Below are 20,901 nucleotides of genomic sequence, written 5' to 3'. Positions count from 1 at the left end.
ACAATATTTGAAAACATTAGCAGTTTTACTGTGTGTTTGTTACGTCTTGAAGTGAGGTGGTAGTCTTACACAAAAAGTCATACCTATGTTGTATAAAGCCATAAAACTATGGGGTATCCGTAATCAGAGATAACTGTGCCTTTCACTGGTTTGTTTATTATGGGTTTCCAGTTCCTATTCCTTCTCCCCCTGTTGTGGCTGACACATCCAGATGATTGATGTTGCTGCCTGTCTCATATGGGGAGCATTCTGCCACATTTCAGATGATATAAGCTCAGGAAGTATCCAGACCTTTTGTGATTGTTAGTACTGTGTCACTTTTCAAACACATTCAAAAAGATCAAAGCTGTAAAATTCAGCATATTTTCTATAAGCTTAACTAAAGCCTGCACATTTTTGTGTGCAGCAAAGACAAATAGTTCTTAGTAGGCAACAGTTGGCCGTTCTGAGTTAATGCTGTTAATGATAGATAAGCTATGTATAATGTCATTCAATTCTACTTTGATATCCAAGAAGAGGGATCCTGATTTTGGTAAGACAGAGGGAGGCTGAGTGTTGATTTCTTTTACAAGTTTTGAATGGAAAGGCACATACGGCAAATAAATTTGTTTCAGTTTAAGGTTTGTTTCTTTTGATACAGTTTCTAAGGGCAATTCCTGTAAAGAATGTTGACATATTGCCATTTCTAAACTCTTTTAAATCAAAATTTTAGAAAGCTGGCTTTTCAGAAAACATAGTAAAATCGTGAATCTCTATATAAAATTCAAGAATCAAACAACATGTTCATTTTACCATTGCAAATACTATGGCAGATAATGTATCCTGATTTTTTTTTTTTTTAATTTTACTTTGTTGAAAGAAGATTAGGAAAAAATACTGTGCTTACCATAATACCACTTACTAGATTGCTGGAAAAATAACAAAGCTTTCTCAGCAACCTTCATCTGAAATATAAAGCTGTGCAGAGAACTTATTTCAGCAGCAGATGTCCATTGCTAAGCTTTACAAATTAAGGATGCTTCTATGGGGAATCCCTAGATCCAGTCTACTACATTACGGTCAAAGGTTGTTATAGACAGTTCGCTATAGGCAATAAAACTGCACTTTTTATGTCTAGTTTTTCATTAGTTTCTTCTACTGAAAAATAAATAATTTTATATTTATTATTTCAAGCAATGAAATCAATTCTATTTGCCTGTTTTTTGCATCTTAAATAACTGGAATTTGATAACTGCAGACAGTTGTAAATGTATAAAGTCTTGACAGAGTTAAATGAGACATTTCATGGGTGTATTTTTTAAATTATTATTATTATTAAAGAACATTATTAAAGAACATTTGAAAGTATAAATCATGTTTTGCAGGGATTTGTTTGCTGTACTCCCATGGCACAGTGAACAAACAGAAATACAAAATACTTTGCTTTTTGACAGAACTTTATATCCATTTACAACATTATTTGTGCATAAATCCCCAAAGGATTTTAAATTTTACTTGGAAAATGTTCCTTTAAATGTTGTTGCACCCTTCATTGCCTCTTCCTCTTTGTTTTCTTTTTTTCTTTCTTTTTTTTTTCTTTTCTTTTTATTTCTTACAGTAAGAAAAACCTAAGTGTTTTTTGTTAATAAGGTTATTTTTTAAAGTCAAAGATGTTGTTCTGGTTATTTCTGGCAGGGAAACATAATCCTTCCTCTGCTTGACTATATGAGAGGTGTAAACTTGTTTGTAATGGGAGTTGCATTGCTGTTAAAAACACTGTGGATGAAATCTCTATGGAGGTCAGAGGTTTATTAGCTTTCATGTTAGAATCTGTAGTCTGAATGAAAGTGTACTCATTTCAGGTGGTCACCATAGGAAAGCAATGTTATTTGGCTTGGCTCTGAACTAATTTTTTGGCCCATAGGCAGTAAAATACTTCCCTGAATTATTTCTCTATCTGAAAAGCTGTGTTTTCCTTTGAAAAATAATATCCTGCTAAATTGTTAAAAAGAGTAATGAATGTAGATCTCCACACTAGAATGACTTTGCTCTGAAAACAGATTATTCATTAAACCTTAGAAAATATATCAGCAGAAAAAAAAAAAAAAAAAGAGTACATTCACTTTGGAATTACATCATCAAGAGATCAGATTTAAATAGCCTGAATATAAATATTCCAAGCGATTTTGTGCTGATAATGTCTCAGCTGAAGTAATATACCCTAGTCCAAAGCACCACATTAAAAATATATATATATAGATATATGTATAGAAATACTGAAAAGGTTTCTGAGAATGAAGGAAAAAAAGTGTTTGGAAGATGTATTCTTATAGGAAATTTTGAAACAGCTTGGCTTATTTGGTCCAGAACAGCCCAACTATAATGTGAAGTGTGCTGTAGTAGTAACCACAAAAATAATAAAAAACTAAAAACAATTTAATAATAATAATAATAATAATAATAATAATAATAATAATAATAATAATAATAATAAAAGAAAAGCGTAATAAATTGTTTTCATTGTGCACTAGATTTACATTAAGACCAAAATGTTTAATTTCTCCTGGGCATGAAAGCAACTGAAGATGCAGGAATGAGCTTTAAAATTTAGGTTTCAATAATTACTAAGCAGATAAGAGCAAGGGTTACGTGACTCCTGCCATATAGCTCATTACTCATTTGGGGCTGTAATTGGAATGGCTGTAGCTGCTCTAATAAGACTTGGTCTGGGAATCCATCTGTTGGATGTAGATTGGAGGTGTCCAAATGCTGTGGCACAGCTTCATTTTGTTTTTATCGGAGATACAGCTGCTGTTCTCAAGTCTCCCGGCCATTAAAATACACTAGCAGTATTTTTAGCAAAGCAGGTTTAGGGAAGATACTAAGAAACAATCTACTATAAGCAAAGTCAATTGCTGTATCTGCTTCCTAGGCAGGTTGTTAATCCATGTCACCTTAGACAAACATCTGTCGCAGACTGGACATTATTCCATCTAGTCTCAGAAAGGACAGGTGAAGTAGCTGATCCCATTTGTTTGTTTTGAGACTATATTTCCTCAGAACTATTTGAAAACTCTATGCATATTCAGTATATTCTTTGTGTTATAAATTAGTTGCTGTGGTTTTTGCTCTGGTTTTCTCTGACAGCAGAAAAGTGTGGCAAAAAGGTCAGACCCTTGAATTAATTCAGCTGAATGCTTTCTCTTTGAGAATGTGCAAATATGCAGCTAGGTGATCTCCCTGCTCAAGGGCAGCACTCTGATCAGGACTCCATCTGTAGTCCTGAGGTTATGTGGATTTTGGATTAAGGAGTTTCAGAAATGTATTTAACAAGCATGTATCCCACTAGGATAATAGGTAGTGTCTCTTCATATATGCAGTGTATGCTTATCTTGGTGACTGAAACACAGTGTGGAATTACTTCCTCCTCCTGCAGTTTCTCAGCTCTCTTCTTCCTTGTAAGTACTTTAAAGATTAAATATAACAGATAACAAGGTACTTCCTGTTTTCTAAACTCCATAATGGGGGCAAATTAGGAGGTAGGAAATAGGTATTTGGAAATGTTGAAACAATTTTGTAAGTTATCAGTCTATAGAATGGCCCATTCTAAAACTGATTATGAATTATATTTCTGAATGCATATCAGGTATTTTAAGATCCTAAACTCTCATCATTCGTGTTTTTCTTTGCAAAAAACTCACTCATGTTGAGTGCTAAGGGTTGGCACACCATTATTCATATATTGAACTAATATTACATCAAAAGCTAGGAATGAAGAATGGAATACTTGGAAATAACTGTGCTAAAATTTCATTCTCTCACATATTCACCCTTACATTTTGGCTTCAGAATATTCAAAACAAAAGTACAGATATATGCAGTGAGTTGCATTCTGCTACATAAATATATCTTAATATATATTCCAAGGAACATAAGTATATGTATATACACAGATAATTTCTTTAATGTGAAAAAGGAAATAAAAGCCGTCCTAACTATTAAACCAAACCTTTTTAAGTTCTAAGCTTCTAAATTGATGTTAGGGCTTTTTATTTTGAAGAAACCAAAGACAAAAGTAACTCAAGCCAAGCATCTTTCAAATGGCTCTTTTTCCTCTGGAGTCCCATGCTGTCTTGCAGGGGCCAAATGTTCTCTGTGGTATTTAGCAGTAATTGCAGCATAGGCACAACCATAAACAGCAGCTGCCAACATCATTAGACACACAATTCCACAGACAACTCCAGTTATTACTACAGTGGCAATTGCACGACGCAAACTAACAGGCTTCGGCTTTGGTTTGGGTTCACAACTTAGCCTGCTGTTTTCCCCATGTTCATTGTGATGAGAGTGCTTTGGAGAACTCCTGTGCTCAAAGCTGTGGTGATGAGTGGTGGCCAGATGAGCGTGAGCTGTCATAAGTGGGCATGCCCCAAAGAGCTCATAAGGAACTTTGAGGAGGTCCTTTCCCTTCCGAATCCCTGGTGTTGCACAGATGATGCCATCACTTATTCCTCCTGAAAAGAAAAATTTTTAAAAAAACTAACAGAGTATGATCTTAATATTTTTATGGTTTCTGAATTCTCTTCATATTAAGTTTACAGACTCCCAAATTACATTTATAGTCAATGTTGACTTTATAATTTTAGCTGTATCTAGTAAAAGGCCAACAAGGCTGGAGAATACTCTCTATGAATAGTGTCTGAATGAACTGGGGCTGTTTGCTCTGGGGAAGAGAAGGCTGAGCGGAGACCTTATTGCTCATCAAATTCCTGAAAGGTGGTTGCAGTGAGAGTGGAGTTGGTCTCTTCTCACTGGTGATAGGACAAGGGGAAATGACCTCAAGTTGCACCAGGGTAAGTTTAGGTTTGATATCATAAAAAATGTCTTTACAGAAGGGGTTGTTAAGCACTGGAATAGGCTCCCCAGGGAGGTGGTTGAATCACCATCCCTGAATGTGTTTAAAAACTTCCTGGATGTGGTGCTCAGGGACATGATTTAGCAGTGGGTTGTTAGAGTTAGGGTAGTGTGGTTAGGTTGTGATTGGACTTGATGATCTAGAAGGTCTTTTCCATCCTGAGCTATTCTATAATTCTGTCTTTTTCCAGTTAGATCAAAGGTAACAATATTGCACTTTAACAATCATAGAAGAAAAAGATAATTTATTTGTAAATGTTTCTCACTTGATTGAAATAACCCTTGAAATAATCAGTCTTCTGAAATCATGCTTTAATTATAAAGAAGTAAAAAGAAAATGCAGTATGTTGAGTACATGAACAACATTTTCAGGGTTCGTAGTAAGAATTCAGAGTTCTAAAGAAGTTAAGATTAATCAATCTATTACTTGTTCAAGTGGTAAGCTTCGTAATTGATCACAGCCAGCTTCTGCAGCCTCTCAAGGTATGTTTTTAGTATAAACAGGAAATGAGGTAGGAAGCCTCAGTCTCAGTAAATCACACCGTTGTTTCAAAGCATGTAGAGCAACACACGCAGGGTGTTGCTCTCGGGGTTCTAATTAGACCATACATCACAGCTGTAGGAGTATGGTGTGCTGAGGAGTAAACAAAGCTAAAACCTAAAACCAATGTTTACATATTTTAAAATTTCAACTTAACCAAGTTAGTTGAATTTTCTCCCTCTTCTCTGAAATAATCCATCTTTTAGTTAAATCAAGGCACATACATTTTCATTCTTAAAAGATTTTATTTGAGAAAGTAGTGAATAAAAATGGACTCAGTTGAAAATCTGGATCCTACTTCACCAAAAATATTGATGATATTCCAAGATAGAGATGAGCATAGCAGCTTGTCAAAACTCCCACTGAAATTTGTTTTAGGAAATGGTTCCTGCATAATGCAACTTTAAGCCCTGGGATAGCGTATGTAATATCATCCAAAATATTAAGATGAGAGGAGTTTAGGCTTTTGTCTGTTTTGAAAGATTACTTCTGTAAGTGGCTTTTCCTCCCCAAGAAGACTGTTTCTGTGTCCCCATGCTGACAGTACAGTTTTCCAACTGGCTTATAGACTTCTGATGCTTGGATATGACAGTACATCACAGGCAACATGGACCATCTTCTTACATTCCATGTCGCCTTCATGTACAGATAGTTCACCACATTCAAGCATCAAAGCTTGATTTAGAGAAAAGTAAATTGCACTGCAATTTTGAATTCTGAGTCTGAACGTACCTCCCAGGAGAAAGAAATTTGCTTAAAGTCTTTCCTGCATTCATTGTGGGTGAAATGGATATGAATAACAATGCTTTGGGATGATGAAAGCTTGCTGTTTTTTGTGGATTTTTTTTTTTTTTGTGTGTGTGTGTGTGGTTTTTTGTTTTGTTTTTTTAAATCACCTTAAATTATAAAGTTTCTCTGTGCTCTGGAGGCAAAACAAATTCTTAGATACATAAAATTAGAATTAGATCATGTTCTCTTTTATAAAGCATAACTCTTGAATGTATTTGAAAGCAATGAACAAAATGTGAAACGACTTTTACATGCAAAATTCCTCAGGCGGTGGTATTGCATATATCACTCAGGATATTATAGTGAATTTAGTAGTACAACAAATTAGAAAGTAATATCAGACAAGAGTAGGCTTCTATAAGGTGAAACACATTTATGGATAAGAATACTTATAAGGAAATACTGAGTTGTAATTTGAAGAGTAATTAGAGTTCTCTAAATTGGTACTGATAACTGTTGATGCTTAGTTTCATGCATCAGGTAAAAAGTTCCTGCATGTTAGGTTGGATTCTAGCAAAAGCATTCTGGTAGTATTAAAGCAAGTATATGTGTTCAAGGATACTTGTTATATATGTAGATATAGATATGGATGTATATACATACATTCACTACAGACATGTATTTCTAGAATGTAGAAGAGAGTGTACACTACACTGTGTAGTCTCTCTCTCTCAATGGAAACAATCCCCTATGATTCTAGTTGTCTCCCTGTAATGATGAATGCACTTATATTCCGGTGTGTGCATAGGAATATATTTTAGTGTGCTTATTTGATAGCATAATGCAAAATGTGAGGTAAATTGGTATGCTATAGTAGTGAAGATCAGTTAGCTGCATTTGTAAGGTTGTGTTCTCGTGTGTTTTATGTAATGAGAAGATTTCCTTACCTCTGTATAAAAAGCTCTCCAACCACAGTTTCAGGCCAAAGACATTGCAATTACATAGCCAGGGATTATCCTTGAAAAGAACAACTTTCAGGTTTGGAAGTGACTCCAGCAGAACTCTTCCCATTTTCTGAAGCTTGTTATGCTTCACTGACAGTAATGTTATATTCCCTGTGCTGTTTCCAAAAGTCTCAGGCAAACGTACAATGCTGTTGGATGACAAGTCTAGTTCTTTGAGGTGTGGAAGGAAACTGAAAGTCTTGTTTTCTATGTAATGAATCAAATTTCTAGTTAGGTTTAGAACCTGTAGGTACCGTAATTTTTGGAAAGTACCTGGTGCAAAACTTGAGAGAGAATTATTAGACAAGTCTAAGATTTTCAGCAATGGTGTTCCAGTGAATGCATTTTGGTTGATTCTCCAAATACGGTTATTCTGCAACTGCAGTATCTGAGTTTCAGGTGGTAAGTGGGCAGGAATTTCAGTAAAACCTCTATTCTTGCAGTCTGTGGTCTTTGAAGCCATATGGCATAGGCACTTTTGAGGACATCCATGAGCCATGTGTATTGTGAAGACAATGCTCAGCACCAGAAGCCAGTTACCTGTACCACAAATGAAAGAAGTAATGATGCTTTGAAAGTACTATAAAATATTTCTCTTTTGACAATACAGACGCTAATAACAAATTAAAAGCATATATAGCCCCTTCGTAAGCCATAATGTAGACAGCAGAAATGTAGTTTATAACTTTCACAGTGCATTAGTAAATCACTGATATTATTGAAATACTTTTATAAAATGGAGTGAAATAAGTGCTCCCAGTGTCTTAATGAAAAGTACTGCTCATTTGGCTTTATCTTAAGTATAAATCATTTTCAGGAGGTTTTGCTATCTGCAAAGATGTAATTGAAGAGAATTGTGTGAAGTTTCTAAAATTACTAAATTGTAATGTTCCTCTGTATGCAGTACTAATAATTTTCAGCTATCTTATGTCAGAAGAGTCGTTTTTATTCTCATAGTTTTACTACCTAAAAAGAATTATGTTAATGTACTACCAAAAGAGTAACAAGCTTTAAAGGCATTTCCATGAAAACAGTTAACAATACTTTTCTGCAACTGTTAAATTCGTTCTTTAAAATATCTGTGTTAACACTTATTGCTCAGATTCCAGCTGTAACTCTCATAGATACATGTTTCTACTCACTCAGCAAACATTTGTCAAGAAACTGTTATAAAGATAAATGAGGTCACATGAGTACTTAACACTATTTAGTATTTATCATTTATAATTATCATCTGCTCCCTGATGTTCAGCCTTAACAGAAAAAAAATATATCATTTTTATCTTTCATATATTGTTTGTGATCTTCCTTTGTATAAGAGCATGCAATTGTATGCAAAACATGAATTTAAGATGAATAATCAAATGATGTTAAGTGGTATGATTTTCTCTGAATAAAGAGAGTCAGTCATTCTTTACTTACATTGGTTTTGAGACACTTGAAACCATTTTTAATATTTACTATTTCTGAATGAAATATTACTTTATTACTTGAAACCTATGGAAATTAGAGGACATGCTGCTTATTGGCTTACAAATATCAAATATTAATTATTAACAGGGAATACTGTATTGAAGGAACAAATATGTGATTTTATCATTGAATATAAAAAGCATATACATAAAAATATGAATGAAAGTTTTACTTTGAGGCTGCAGTTTAACTGATAAATTCCTCATTAATTTTCCCTGTAAAATGAAATTGTATTCATATTAAAATTATAAATAATCCCCTGACACCTCTGAATTCTATATTGTAAAATTCATTAGAAAAAACAAGAAAGCACCCCTGTAAATAAGAAATACATTCCATTCATTACATTCTTCTGCAACAGTTGGCTTCAAAACCTGACATACAGCTTCCAATGTGGAATAAAAAATATGTATGAGTCAAGGAAATGCCTAGAGAACAGAATAGCTTCATTATTAGTCAGAATGCATCAGTATCTCACCTGTCATTCTCCTTTGCTTGCTTCCCACCTTGAAGAAGACTCAGTCCAGTTTCCTGATATAAAAGAGTAAATGTAGGCTTTATTCTGGTTCCTCCTTCAAATCTGTAACATGCTCATCCAATTTCTTCAGTTTGTCTTGTTGCGGTGTTGTTTGTTGTTGTTATATACATATATATTTAAGATTGTATATGTAGCTTGAGTAGAAGTGCTACAATTTCTAGTGAGTTAATCCATCAGCCTTTGCTTTTTTTCTTTTCTTTATCACAATCTTTTTTTTCTCCTCAATGTCCATATCTGACTCTCAGAGTCTTATTCTGCCTCTTTTAATCTGTCAGCAGGCCATGCAAAAGAGTCTGTCAACTCTAACTGGACAGCTGTAACATACAAATCATGACCTGATAGCCCCATCCTTTTGATTATTTAATCTGCCTCAAATGGAAGGCACAAAAATAAAGCTGCCTTTAAAAATCCAGTATATTTTCTGAATTGTGGTGGATTATTAGCTATGCTGTGTCAATTTTTGCAAGATCAGATGACTCTGAACAAGGATTCTGATTATCCTGAGCTGTGACTGGAGGCAGTGGAGTGTGTAATATTGCCACGAATAGTCATGTGGGTTGATGACATGGTTTTGACAGTGCACTTGTTTGCTCTTCTAAGCTTATTCATCTGACATCCATTAGTTGTGCTGACAGGATTTTCTTGCATGGGAACACATAACTGGTGTCTCATTCCATAAAAATGGCAATGGACACCAAGAATACTGAAGGAATTTATTTCCAAACATTATTTGAAAGAAAGGACTGTGTTCTTACAGCACTTTGATTTGCCTCCTTGATACTACTACTCATTCATACTGTACAGCTACAACAACAACAAAAAAGAATGAATGACTTGTGACTATGAAATAACTCAAAGGTGTTTTGAGGAATAAATGATCTGGTATAATAGAGTCTTTCATGGTCATATTATCACTCTATCATCTATTAGCTTTCTTGTTAGGAGGGAAGCTGTTCAATCAAAAACTTTCAGGACAGTTCTGACATAGCAGTAGCACATAGCATAGGCAACTTTGGTCCAAATTCTTCTTATGTGAAAGTCTAAGAAAACTCATTTTCTACTGCAGAATTTGTATGCTATATCCAATATGATAGAAGGAATTCTACACAAGTGGAGTTTGAAAATTGCTGTTGAAAGCAAGGCCTTACATGAGATCACTCAGCACTTTGTCATGCTGAGACTTGAATTTCTAGGATAGGACCTCCAAAGCAGCTCTTGTGTCTGCTACTTTCCAGCAGCTTTAGTCCTGTCTATAACTTCCAGCTCATACTTTTCTGCATTTCCCAGGTCATGTATGTGCACACACACATTGAAGAAACACAGAAACAGACCTATCTGAAATAGTACCACTGAATCATTTTAATGAAGATAGAACTAAATGTAAGAAGGGCATTTATTAAATACAGCAATCCTTAGAAAGTGCAGCCTTTGTAGTTGCAGATGTTTTGCTTTGTTCTTTAGAAGAATGAATTTAGCTCAGGTGCTTGTTGCTACAGACAGTTTGCCTCTGTCCTTGATATAATCCATACCTTGTAACAATAGTAGCCCTTCTCATGACTGTTGTTATATTACAGGATGTATTAGCTATGCTGCTGTTGTGTTATGACATCACCTTTTCATCCTTTTAAGTTCTCTTCAGAATCTGTATTTTTTATTTTTGATCATGAATTCAGTGATTAACAGAGTTGTGGGGGTTGGAATGGACCTTTGGGGATCGTCACATCCAACCCTCAGCTAAAGAGTTGAAAGAGATTAATTGAAAGTTTCTTTTTTAACTAGTTGTTCTTCTTTAAATAACATTTGCTGACCAGGTAGGCTTGTAAGTCTCCCACAACACTTTGTATCATCTAATGGAAGACTTAAAGAATGTCTCTTAACCGCCCCTCTTATTTTAGGTAAGTGTTCGCTGCTATAATTGTATTATTTTTAGCACTCACAGTATTAAATTGATGTTCATAGGACAAGGTCACAGAAAGTTAAGCACCGTGGGAGGTTCAGTTCCAACAATAATGCAGAGGTTGTTTTATGTACTCTGAATTGTGGTATAAGAAGTTATTACTCTTTTTTAAAAAATCTTCATGGTGGGTTCAGATTTGGAAACATATGATTAAATCTGTCAATTTGCTTTTCATGTAGATGTGGCCATTTCATCTTCACATTGAGAACTCTGAATACACATATTTTGTAAACAGAATTTTCCCTAACCTATAATCCATATCCTATTCCCATTTATTAGTAATAATACTTTGGTTATGACGGAGAAGTCTGATGTGGTGAAAATTATAGCTGTGAAACAGGTAGATTTGCCAGAAACAGAATAACTCATGAAATCTACTCTACTTCTGGCCTTTTGAACAACCAGCAGGATTCTTTTCAGTTGTCTGATGTGGTGCAGCAACTGTGTTATTGTGACTGCTTAAATTAACTTGGGCCTTGTTGTAACAAGATACGTTTCCCTTTGCCCATGGCAAGCCCGCCTGGTCAACTTATGTCCTATCCATGTATGCTGGTGGGGCACTTCACTGTCAGATTGCCAGAATATACTTTGTTACAGCAGCTTACTGCTTTCATCTTGAAAAGAGTAGCGTGTATAAGAATCACCTCCTCACGCATACAACTCAAGTCAGTGGACTGATATACACACCGATCCTTACCATGGAGTACTGTATCTTGAATTCCTTGTGTTTCCCTCTACAAAGGCAGTTTCTGCACCCAAAGAGTTCAGGACCCCCTCAACTTTTGTTATCAAGGAAGTAGATTTTCAAAAGTAGACAAAAATTAGAGGAAGGCATTGGTTTCTACTCCAGACCACCTTTCATAAGAGAAGGGTAAGTCTTTAGATCAAATCAAATTTAGCTTGGAGAACTTTATAACCTTAAAATGTTGGCCATAATTCACAGAAGATGTCTGTCTGTGTAGATTTCTTCAGACATCTTATTAGTTAGGCAGGATAAGGGAAGGGTAATAACAGTCAGAGTTCAATGACATCAAATCCTGATTATCACAACAGAGGCACCATTATTACATTGTTATCCAGAAGCTGCTTGTTCCTGCTCATTTGCTAGTAAGTCTGAATACGAGAAACAAGATTTTTTAACTCCAAAAATATAGAAATCAGTAGGCAGTTGTGATTTTGTTTTTCAGCTCACTGAATTGAGGGGAAGAGCCCCATTTTTTTCTCTTCAGTGGCTTCTTTCAGCATACATAGATACATCTGGTACTTGTTTATAAAATACATAATTAATTTGTGAAACAGTGCTGGAAGTTATCCTTAGGCCAAAAATTAGTAGGATTCATACATAATCTGGAGCCCTTGTTAACTTCATTGGACAAAAAGAAAAAAGAAAAGAAAAAAAAAAAAAAAGAAAGAAAGAAATCATTTAGAAGAGATATAAACTTTCACTCTTAAGGACTTTAATCAAGAACTAATGATACAAGTTATGGAGAAAAACCTGGCCCTGTGGGCAAGGTTTTTCATTATTCTTTTTTTCTTTCCATAATTATTATTTATGAGATTTTTACACCTTCCTCTGACACCTCTAGTTGAGGCCAGCACATGAGATACAATAGAGGACGAGCTGAAACACTCTGCATTCAAGGTGCAAATTTGCAGTGGGGGAAAGAAACAGGATGGTTCAGAGGGACTTACAGCCTGCTATTTCCAACAAGCTGCAAACTAGAATAGCATCTGTCACTGTGTCACATGGTGTCATTGATTATTGTAGATGCCTGGGTGAGGTCAGGGCTGCATTCATCCCCAAACTGTTTTTTGGTTTGGACAGAAAAATTCTTTCAACATTAATATCCAGCTCATTGCAGGTAATCTGGTACAGCTTTTTGGGTCAATCTTTGTCAGATTTTTTCATTGCTTTTGTTTTGTTTTGTTTTTTAACTTCACAAAGGGGATGCAAGAATTTCAATCCAGCTATCTGTAGTGAAGTTATAACTCTAACATAATTAGTTTTGTTGTCCATTTGGCTTATACTTCTTTCCCTAAACAGTATTTGAAGGTTGTAAAGAGTTTCCTCAAGAATACTTCAGCACCAGCCCTAATAGCATGCTTCAGTAGGTAGAAACTTCACTGCATGGGATTCAAGGCCTTCATAATGAGAAGTGCAAAGAGAAATGCAAAGTTGCTTTTCCTTAAATGCAAGCTAGATTGAGTTATATTTAAGGGCAGATTACATGTCAGTATTTATTCTGACACAGGCAGAAGGAGGGAGGGGAAAACTGTTCAGACATTTCCTGATGAATAACAAGCACCTGTTATTACATGCTGAGAATCTCTATGTGGAACTAAGAGATATCACTGACATGATTAACTAATTAATGGATTCATTTTGCTGCTACTGTAAGAAGGAATGTATGCTGCTTGACACGAAGGCAACAGAAATGAAAGGAATAGAACTAAGACAAAGGCAAAGTAACTATAAAAATATTAAACATTTTGTTTTATCTTGACAATCTCTTAAATGTGTTGAAATTGAGGTCACTTTCACTATCATTCTAGTTAGCTTCTCCATCTTACAATGAATACTTTTCCATTGGGGTTGGGTTTTTTTGATTGTTTAATGTTTGAAAAGATTTTCTGTTTATAGTCATACTATAAACTTAATACTCTCATACTTAAGATTTTAAATATGGTAAATATTTCTGATTCTTAAGCTGCTGTGGTGAACAGATAAAAAAAAGAACTCATATTTCATTAATTGTTTTTATGCCTTTATGGCAGGACACTATTATGTAAGTAAAATTCACTGATGAATGTTGGGATTTCTCATCTGTTAAGTTTGTCTAGTTGTACTGTTTGCAGATATGATAAAGTCTTGGGAAAATTCATATGAAAGATGAATTTCTCTTCAGAATTTGTAAAAAGGCCAGTAGGAGAATTTTTTCTTTAGAAAGAAAGGGAGAAAAAATATGCACAGAGAATAAATGTCTTCCTACGGAGTGTGTTTTATTAATGAGAATTACAATACTGGAAAATCTGGTGTAGATTAACAAAGAACAGTAAGAACAGGAACAGTGTATCCAAATGGAACTGGTTGGATAATTAAATTCCTTTAATAGGTACTGAAACTTAAACCTCTTGATCCCTCTGACGTAAGCCATACTCTTAAAAGACATGGAACTTGATTCTAAAAGAGTTATGTGGGAGAGAAATATTGGGATGATGATTAAGGATTTCAGATACCCTGGGAGGAAATTTATGCAGGAAAAAAAAACAATATACATTTAAATAAAGTAACAGAAAAGCAACCAAACAGCAAGAAAAACCCCATGGCTATGAAATATAAAAAGAAGCTTTAATAAAAGCCCTTTTATAGAGCTGTGCAGTTTATACCGGCAATAATGAAGCAACTTTATTGGGATAGCCCAATGGCAAATAAAGGAAACTGAAGATTGAAATCTTTAAGGAAAACCCCTTTTCTCTGTTTCTGTTCTCTTTCTTTCTTTCTTTCTTTCTTTTTGCTTTGTTTTGTTTATTTTGCTTTGGCTTACTATTTTCATACCCAGAATCACAAAAGGGCCTTGTTCTGTGGTTTATATTCTCATCACTAAGGTAGAATTATTCAGTAGTAATTTCAATTTATAAATTTATATTTTTATTTATATATAAGCATATAAATATAAACCTATTTTTATATAGGTTATGATATTCTTCTCTCCTTCACCTGGTGAAAATGCAAATAATTTACTGAGATTTACTTTAATACAATTATTAGAAGTATCGTGCCAAATAGCTGACATGCTGCCTGCTAGGTAAAGAGGAAAATTTATTAATAATTTTGGCATAAATGTTAGAATCTTGCCAGTTGTAAAACTGAGCCATATCTGCTGGCTTAGGTTGCTCTGTTTATTTTGTTTTTGTACTAATCAAAGTTATCTGCAAGCTTGTTACCATGATTTCTATTTTACTGTCCCTTAAAATGCTGAGGGATTAGTTTTCTAGCTCAAGTAAAAGCATTAGTTTTTAGGGTAACAATATTATAACAGCACTTGAAAAGCCTGTGGGCAAGTATAAAGAAAAAATGGTACAGTATGAAAGTAAGTCATTACTTCTAAAGCTGAGGAAATGTTAGTCTCATCTTTTTATCTCCAGTGTTAGCATATGACTTCTGTTTCACTGAGTAGGACTATGAGTACTCAGGTGATACATATCTTCATTTTGTGCCATACAGCATATCTCTTTTTATGTAAAGGTACTTTTATTCTATTGCCATTTAATTTAGGACATTAGCTCAAAAGTTCCCAGCCTCACTGATCTTCCTATGTCCAAAGGACTATGGCAGTATTGGTCAACATGAGCATATTTTGATCTTTATTTGCTTTCATTCTGCTGTGCAGTAAGTTATTTTTGAACATAATGGCAGGGCTGACCTTGATTACTCATGTTTTGGCTGAAACTTCTTATCTTTTTCCCTTCACAAAATGACAGTACATTTCTCAGTGTCCATTTTCTCTCTGTGTTTCAGCAGATTTAGAATAGATAAGTTCAAAGAACAATATTACTGCCTTCTCTGCTTCTGAAAGTAGTCATTGGGAGAAAGAAAGCTACCATTTTTAGAAGCTGAAGAAGTTAAGCATTATGTGCCTGGTTTAGAGAACTAATCATTTCCATACCTCTGCTTTTAGTGTCTGTAAGATCTTAGATAGGTTTTCATTAGTTACTGCTACAAGCTGTCTTTCTCTAAATTCTCCAGGAACAGGAAAAAGCAGAGGATTCTCTCTCTGTGTAATTGTTAGTTTTTGATGATTTGGGGTTCTAATGATTCACACATAGGCTTTGGTGAACATTTGTATTTTGTGCAACTGAAAGGGGCTGCAGTGTTCAATACAAGCTTTTTCATGGAAAGTTAACACCTTGTCTACTAGAAGCCCTTGGTTGGTCATGTTTTACATATTAACACTTTTTAACTTAGGAGTCAAAGGGATACCTAGTTTTGTAGCCTGCAGTTTCTTAAATCAGGTACCTGAAAGCAGATTTGTAAAATAAGCAGACACTGATATGTTAGAAGGAGTCACACAGTGCATGATTCTCCAACACTTTGATTGGAACCTGGCTCAAAACAGTAATGCAGAACAACATTCCAATTTCATAATGGTGCAGTGATGATTTACACTGCAAAAGATATGAATCTGTTTAGCTCCAAACCTCTTCAGCAGTGTTTCGTTACTGTTGCTAAAGCATGTTCTTCAGTTTTACATTATCAAGAGTTTGGGCCCAGTTATATACATTTACATATCACACCCTAATGTGCAACATGTATTTGTAATATGTAGGTGTTACTGCTTTCATTATAGTCACTTTTTATAGAATGTAAGTCTTTTGTTCCTTTTCACTAACAAGGAAATGGAGCACAGAACAGAAAGGTGGGATAATTTGCTCAAAGGTTGCACTGCAGGCAAACAGCGGAGCAAGGAACAGAACAATCTTCAGACTCTCAGTTCTTAAGCCACTGTGACCACCCAGTCTTCATAGATGTGTGTTCTCTGATGGAAGCTCCTCAGAAATTCAGATGCTGTAGGGTAACGTCCTTATGTACTAAGAATGTAACACATGAATAATATTGTCATTTAATATGAGGTTATTTTATAAGACCAGTTAACATGTCTTGAGCAATGGTAATGCTGCTGTTTACCATTTTTCAGAGATTAAGATGGGTTGAATGATGGAGGGTTTCCCATGCTAAAAAGTCCTGCTGTAAATGTTTCTTCTGGTAATGAAATTAGGAAATATTGGCCTTGGTTAATGTAACTTAAAGAAAACATGTTGTCTTCATCAAACTTTTTCAAGTTTTTAAACAGGCATCGCCTTGTCTAGAAAGAAAATGGGAGCATATAGAGTTTCCATGGAAACTCAGTTAAAATGCTGATTTGTGGAAATGGTCATAATCAGTACCATAATCTAATCTTATTGAATTAAGTGGGGAAAAAAATATCTTAGTTAATAAGTACTGAAGAACAGTATAAGAGTATCTATATGCATTCAGAAATCATACACTTCTGCCTCTACAGATACTTTCTAAGTGCAATTAAAAGCATGGAATAAAGCAAGGAAATTTCTGGTAGAATTCTCATTTTCCTCTTATGGATAGTTTCACTATGATTTTAAACATAAAAATCAATATACAAACATAAATCTATGTAAATGTGTTTTACTTTAGTTGGTAAAATCTTACTGCATTTCTAGTATGTATGTTAGATGTTTTCCTATAATGAAAGGAAGGTGGGCTTTTCCCTTGGAGTAGGGCATACCTGCTCTGTAAGGTGAAAAATTTGAGATAATCTTTGCTTCCCCTACAGACATAGTGAAAAATTTATTCATTCTAGATAAGAGTCTAGAATCCTTGCTGATAAAATACAGAGCTGATTAATTTGACTGTATTAGAAAAGGAAACATTCTAATAAATACGCTGTAGTAACATTTTCATTTCTCTGTCCTTATAGATGGATATGTCCTAACCGCCAATTTAAGAAACTGCTGTAAAATTTTGGCCTTTGGAAGACATTTGTCATTCTAAGTAAATACCTGATCCCCTGTACAATAACATCATTTCTGAAAATTCATATCAAAAGTATTCTCTGAATGGATATTTAAGGGCTTTTTCTATTCCGATCGTATACAGAGCAACCCTTAACTTTCACAGACTTCGGTGAGCAGTAGCAGTGCTCAACAGCTTTCAGACACGAGCCCCAGTTGAATTTGCACATATCTCACTACTTAGTAGAGATAGCAACTATTTTGTGTGTGATAAAACCTTAGTTTAGTGAAATGTCAAAGACAGCTAACTTTCAGCAAACCCTCGTGATTTATTTCATAGCTATTCCTTTAGAGAGGATTAGAGCTGGTATCTGTGATTTTGATTCCCTAAAAAAATGTGAATTTATTCTCTTAAAATATGCTTCACTTCTCTATTGAAAGCTAAATCCTACACATTATTAGGAAATAAATTGAATTATACTTCTTGAAGCATGTGGATAATAGGTTTTGCAAAGTACACTGCATTTGTACTGCTACTGTGGAAAACATGACAGGACTTCTTCTATTTCCAGAATTTAGTAACTCACAGATAATTTCAAGAGTAGTCATAACTTGGCACATGGATCTCTCTCAGACAATGATGAAAATTTATGAAGAAATTTTAAAAAATCTATCAGCGCCTTTTGATTTTATTGGTTTTAATGTTTTTGACATTTAACATTGAACATTTGTTGTTTTCTTGGAATACCCTTTAAAAGTGTTTATTAAATATGTACTTGGACATAGATAAGTCAGTAGAATGCTCTTTGTATTTTGTAACACCAGGGAGTTGCAAAATTCTTCATTTATCTAATGAAGCAAATAAGCTCTTGGCTACTTTGTAGCAGCATGAAAATCTCTCTAAATCATGAATATTCAGAAGATCAGCCCTAAGCAAATATTTCTGCTGGAGGCTACCTAAGCTTATCTAGAAATTCAGCAGATGATTTTTCTTTTTCCCAAAATGTGGTAAGAGAAAAAGAATGGAAAGTTGTTATTCTGTCCCTCAGTGCCTGACCTGTTCATTGCACTGTTCTCCAGTTCACGCACTTAAATAAAAGAAAATATAAATTTATTTCTCCAATAAAGGTAATTCCTAAAAGGGATAATTAGTGTATCTTGACAGTTTTGTAACACTAGAATTTCTACAAATGTAATATAAATAATAAAGCTAACTAAATCTGAATGTATTCAGATCATAGCCAATGTTAATCCAGTTCTAGAAACTGAATAAATTTTCATTGGAAAGTATGCTGTCTGTAGCCTCTACAATTGCTGCCTTTTATGGTTGTTCAGTAGAGACACAAACATAATATAGGAGGTTTGCAAAACCAGTATTACTGTTTTCTTTATACTTTCAAATACAGAATCCATAATGGAAATATTTCTAATGTGTTACTTTAGTCTTCCAGCAATTCTAGGTAATTTGATAATCACAGTACAGTGCAATTTTGTAGAGAATGTCACATTATAACTCAGTTATGAAGGAATCCAAGTCTTATTTCTAGTGATACGATGATTATGACAAAATGTTGGTGTTTTCTTACTCAATATACCATCTGTTTGACTAATAAGGTTTTGTATATTCTCAGCAGCCATTCTGAAATGCTGGAATTCCAATTTGGGGAGGACAGACTTATTTGGTAATAAGAGCAGTAAACATTTTTCCCATATCTGAAAAGAGTCTTTTTCACAATGCTAATATTTGTTGATAAGAACTTTGTCTTTCAGCTGAGCTATGTAGTAGCCATGATCAAATCTGAAAAAATGAAACACTATCAAAGTTTGACCACAGTGCATTTTAGTTAAAGCGGAAGCTGAGAGCCTGACATCTCCTAAGAGAATCTGGTCAAAGCCTCCAAGAGTTCAGATAAGGATCCTAATTTTTGGATGTTTTTCTGAACTCTGAGTCTCTTGAGGTTCATTAATTGAAAACTTGAAACCACAGCTTGTTGGCTGAGATGTGAAAGAAATACTGGCTAAGCCACACTGACTATTAGGACTGGGGCTTCAGCAGTGAGAAATAAAACTACTCAATACCCTCTTCTTTCTCTTTTCCTTTTCTTTTTCCTTTTCCTTTTCCTCTTTCTCTCTTCCTCTTCCTCTCTTCTTTTTTCTCTTCCCTCTTCTTTTTCTTTTTATCTTAATTTTTCCCTTTTCCACTTCTCTTTTCTTTCCCTAATGCAATGAAACAGGTGTCAATAGATGTCAGATATATTCTAAAAATCACAGTAAAGTATTCTCTAGACACCAGACAGGGCTTAACTATGCTCTACTTCACTCTCTTTGGATTGTACAGTTTAAACCACTTTTATACTATCAATGTTCTCCTTGTACTTCTTGGGAACAAGGTATATATATTTCTAGCAAAATGCACTTAGTATAATTTTGCATGCCAAGTGGTTACCTCCCTCCAGGAATATGAAAGATTTTTTTCTTTTCCTGGAAAAATTACAAACGCATTCCCAAGTAGCTCCCTTGAGCTGTACTCTAGGTGCACTGAGTTTATCATGGGGTAAAATACTAGATTTTTTGTGGGAGCCCTTTGTTACAGTGTTGGCAGCACATCTACTATCTTGTAAAGTTTGAAATATGGCATAACTATCTGAATGATAATTTACAGATAACCTGTTTTCCTCCAAGATCCCCAGTGAAGCCTTCTGAAAAGGCAAATGACTTTCAGTCAACAATGTCTATATTTTTTTCTGTTTCCACTCAATTTATATCCTTTCTCTGTTTCCTCTTGCTCCTGTTGCTACTTCATTAGTCCTCCAGAAGGAAGATATGTGTCGGGGAGTCAAAGGGAGTCTGGTTTGTGATGATGTTCACAGACTGCCCTCCGCAGTTCTGTTTTTCAGGGGTTGGCTGCAAACCAAGCCCTTCAGCTTTCCCCCGTGGTTTTAGTTTGCATGAACTTCGGCCTCCCAGCAATCATCATCCTGCTCCCCTTTCAGCTTGGCCTCACATCAAGTTCCTAGTATCTCCTCCCTTTCTGCTTAAGCTTGGCCTCCAGGAAATACCAGTTGCCGCTGCCTTTGCTGTATCTTGGGAGTTTCCATCCAGACATATACTTCCCCACTAATTCTAAACATGTTCTAGGAGAAAATTGTAGGTTTAAGATCTGTGAGTAAAGAGGGAGAACTTCAACTTTCCATTTTCCATTTAAGAAGAATGCATATGTTTACGTGTTACATCTTAG

At 34.8% G+C, this 20,901-nt stretch overlaps 2 protein-coding genes across 6 annotated transcripts in view; one reads left to right on the top strand and one right to left on the bottom strand.

The window, feature by feature from the left end:
* CACNA2D3 (calcium voltage-gated channel auxiliary subunit alpha2delta 3) overlaps positions 1 to 20,901 on the top strand; it is a 337,205-nt gene that overhangs the window by 271,560 nt on the left and 44,744 nt on the right. The gene's annotated exons all lie outside the window — the stretch shown is intronic.
* On the bottom strand, positions 3,920 to 9,383 carry LRTM1 (leucine rich repeat transmembrane protein 1). The gene is made up of 3 exons (XM_015875443.3): positions 9,119 to 9,383; positions 7,111 to 7,707; positions 3,920 to 4,493 (listed from the first exon to the last, which is right to left on the bottom strand). The coding sequence occupies exons 1-3, from the start codon at positions 9,123 to 9,125 to the stop codon at positions 4,060 to 4,062; spliced, it is 1,038 nt and encodes a 345-aa protein (XP_015730929.1). The 5' UTR covers positions 9,126 to 9,383; the 3' UTR covers positions 3,920 to 4,059.

This window comes from Coturnix japonica, chromosome 15, assembly GCF_054131305.1.
Source record: "Coturnix japonica strain WE chromosome 15, WE-NBRP24, whole genome shotgun sequence".
In the NCBI taxonomy this organism is placed as follows: Eukaryota; Metazoa; Chordata; class Aves; order Galliformes; family Phasianidae; genus Coturnix; species Coturnix japonica.
Note: the sequence above shows the minus strand (reverse complement) of the source record. Positions and strands in the feature narration are given on the sequence as shown.

Bases quoted from the DNA above. Each gene is read 5' to 3' on its own strand.
- LRTM1 (XM_015875443.3), bottom strand. The intron at 4,494-7,110 runs GTAAGGAAATCT...TTTTCTTTTCAG, and splicing joins GGAGAGCTTTTTATACAGAG to GAGGAATAAGTGATGGCATC.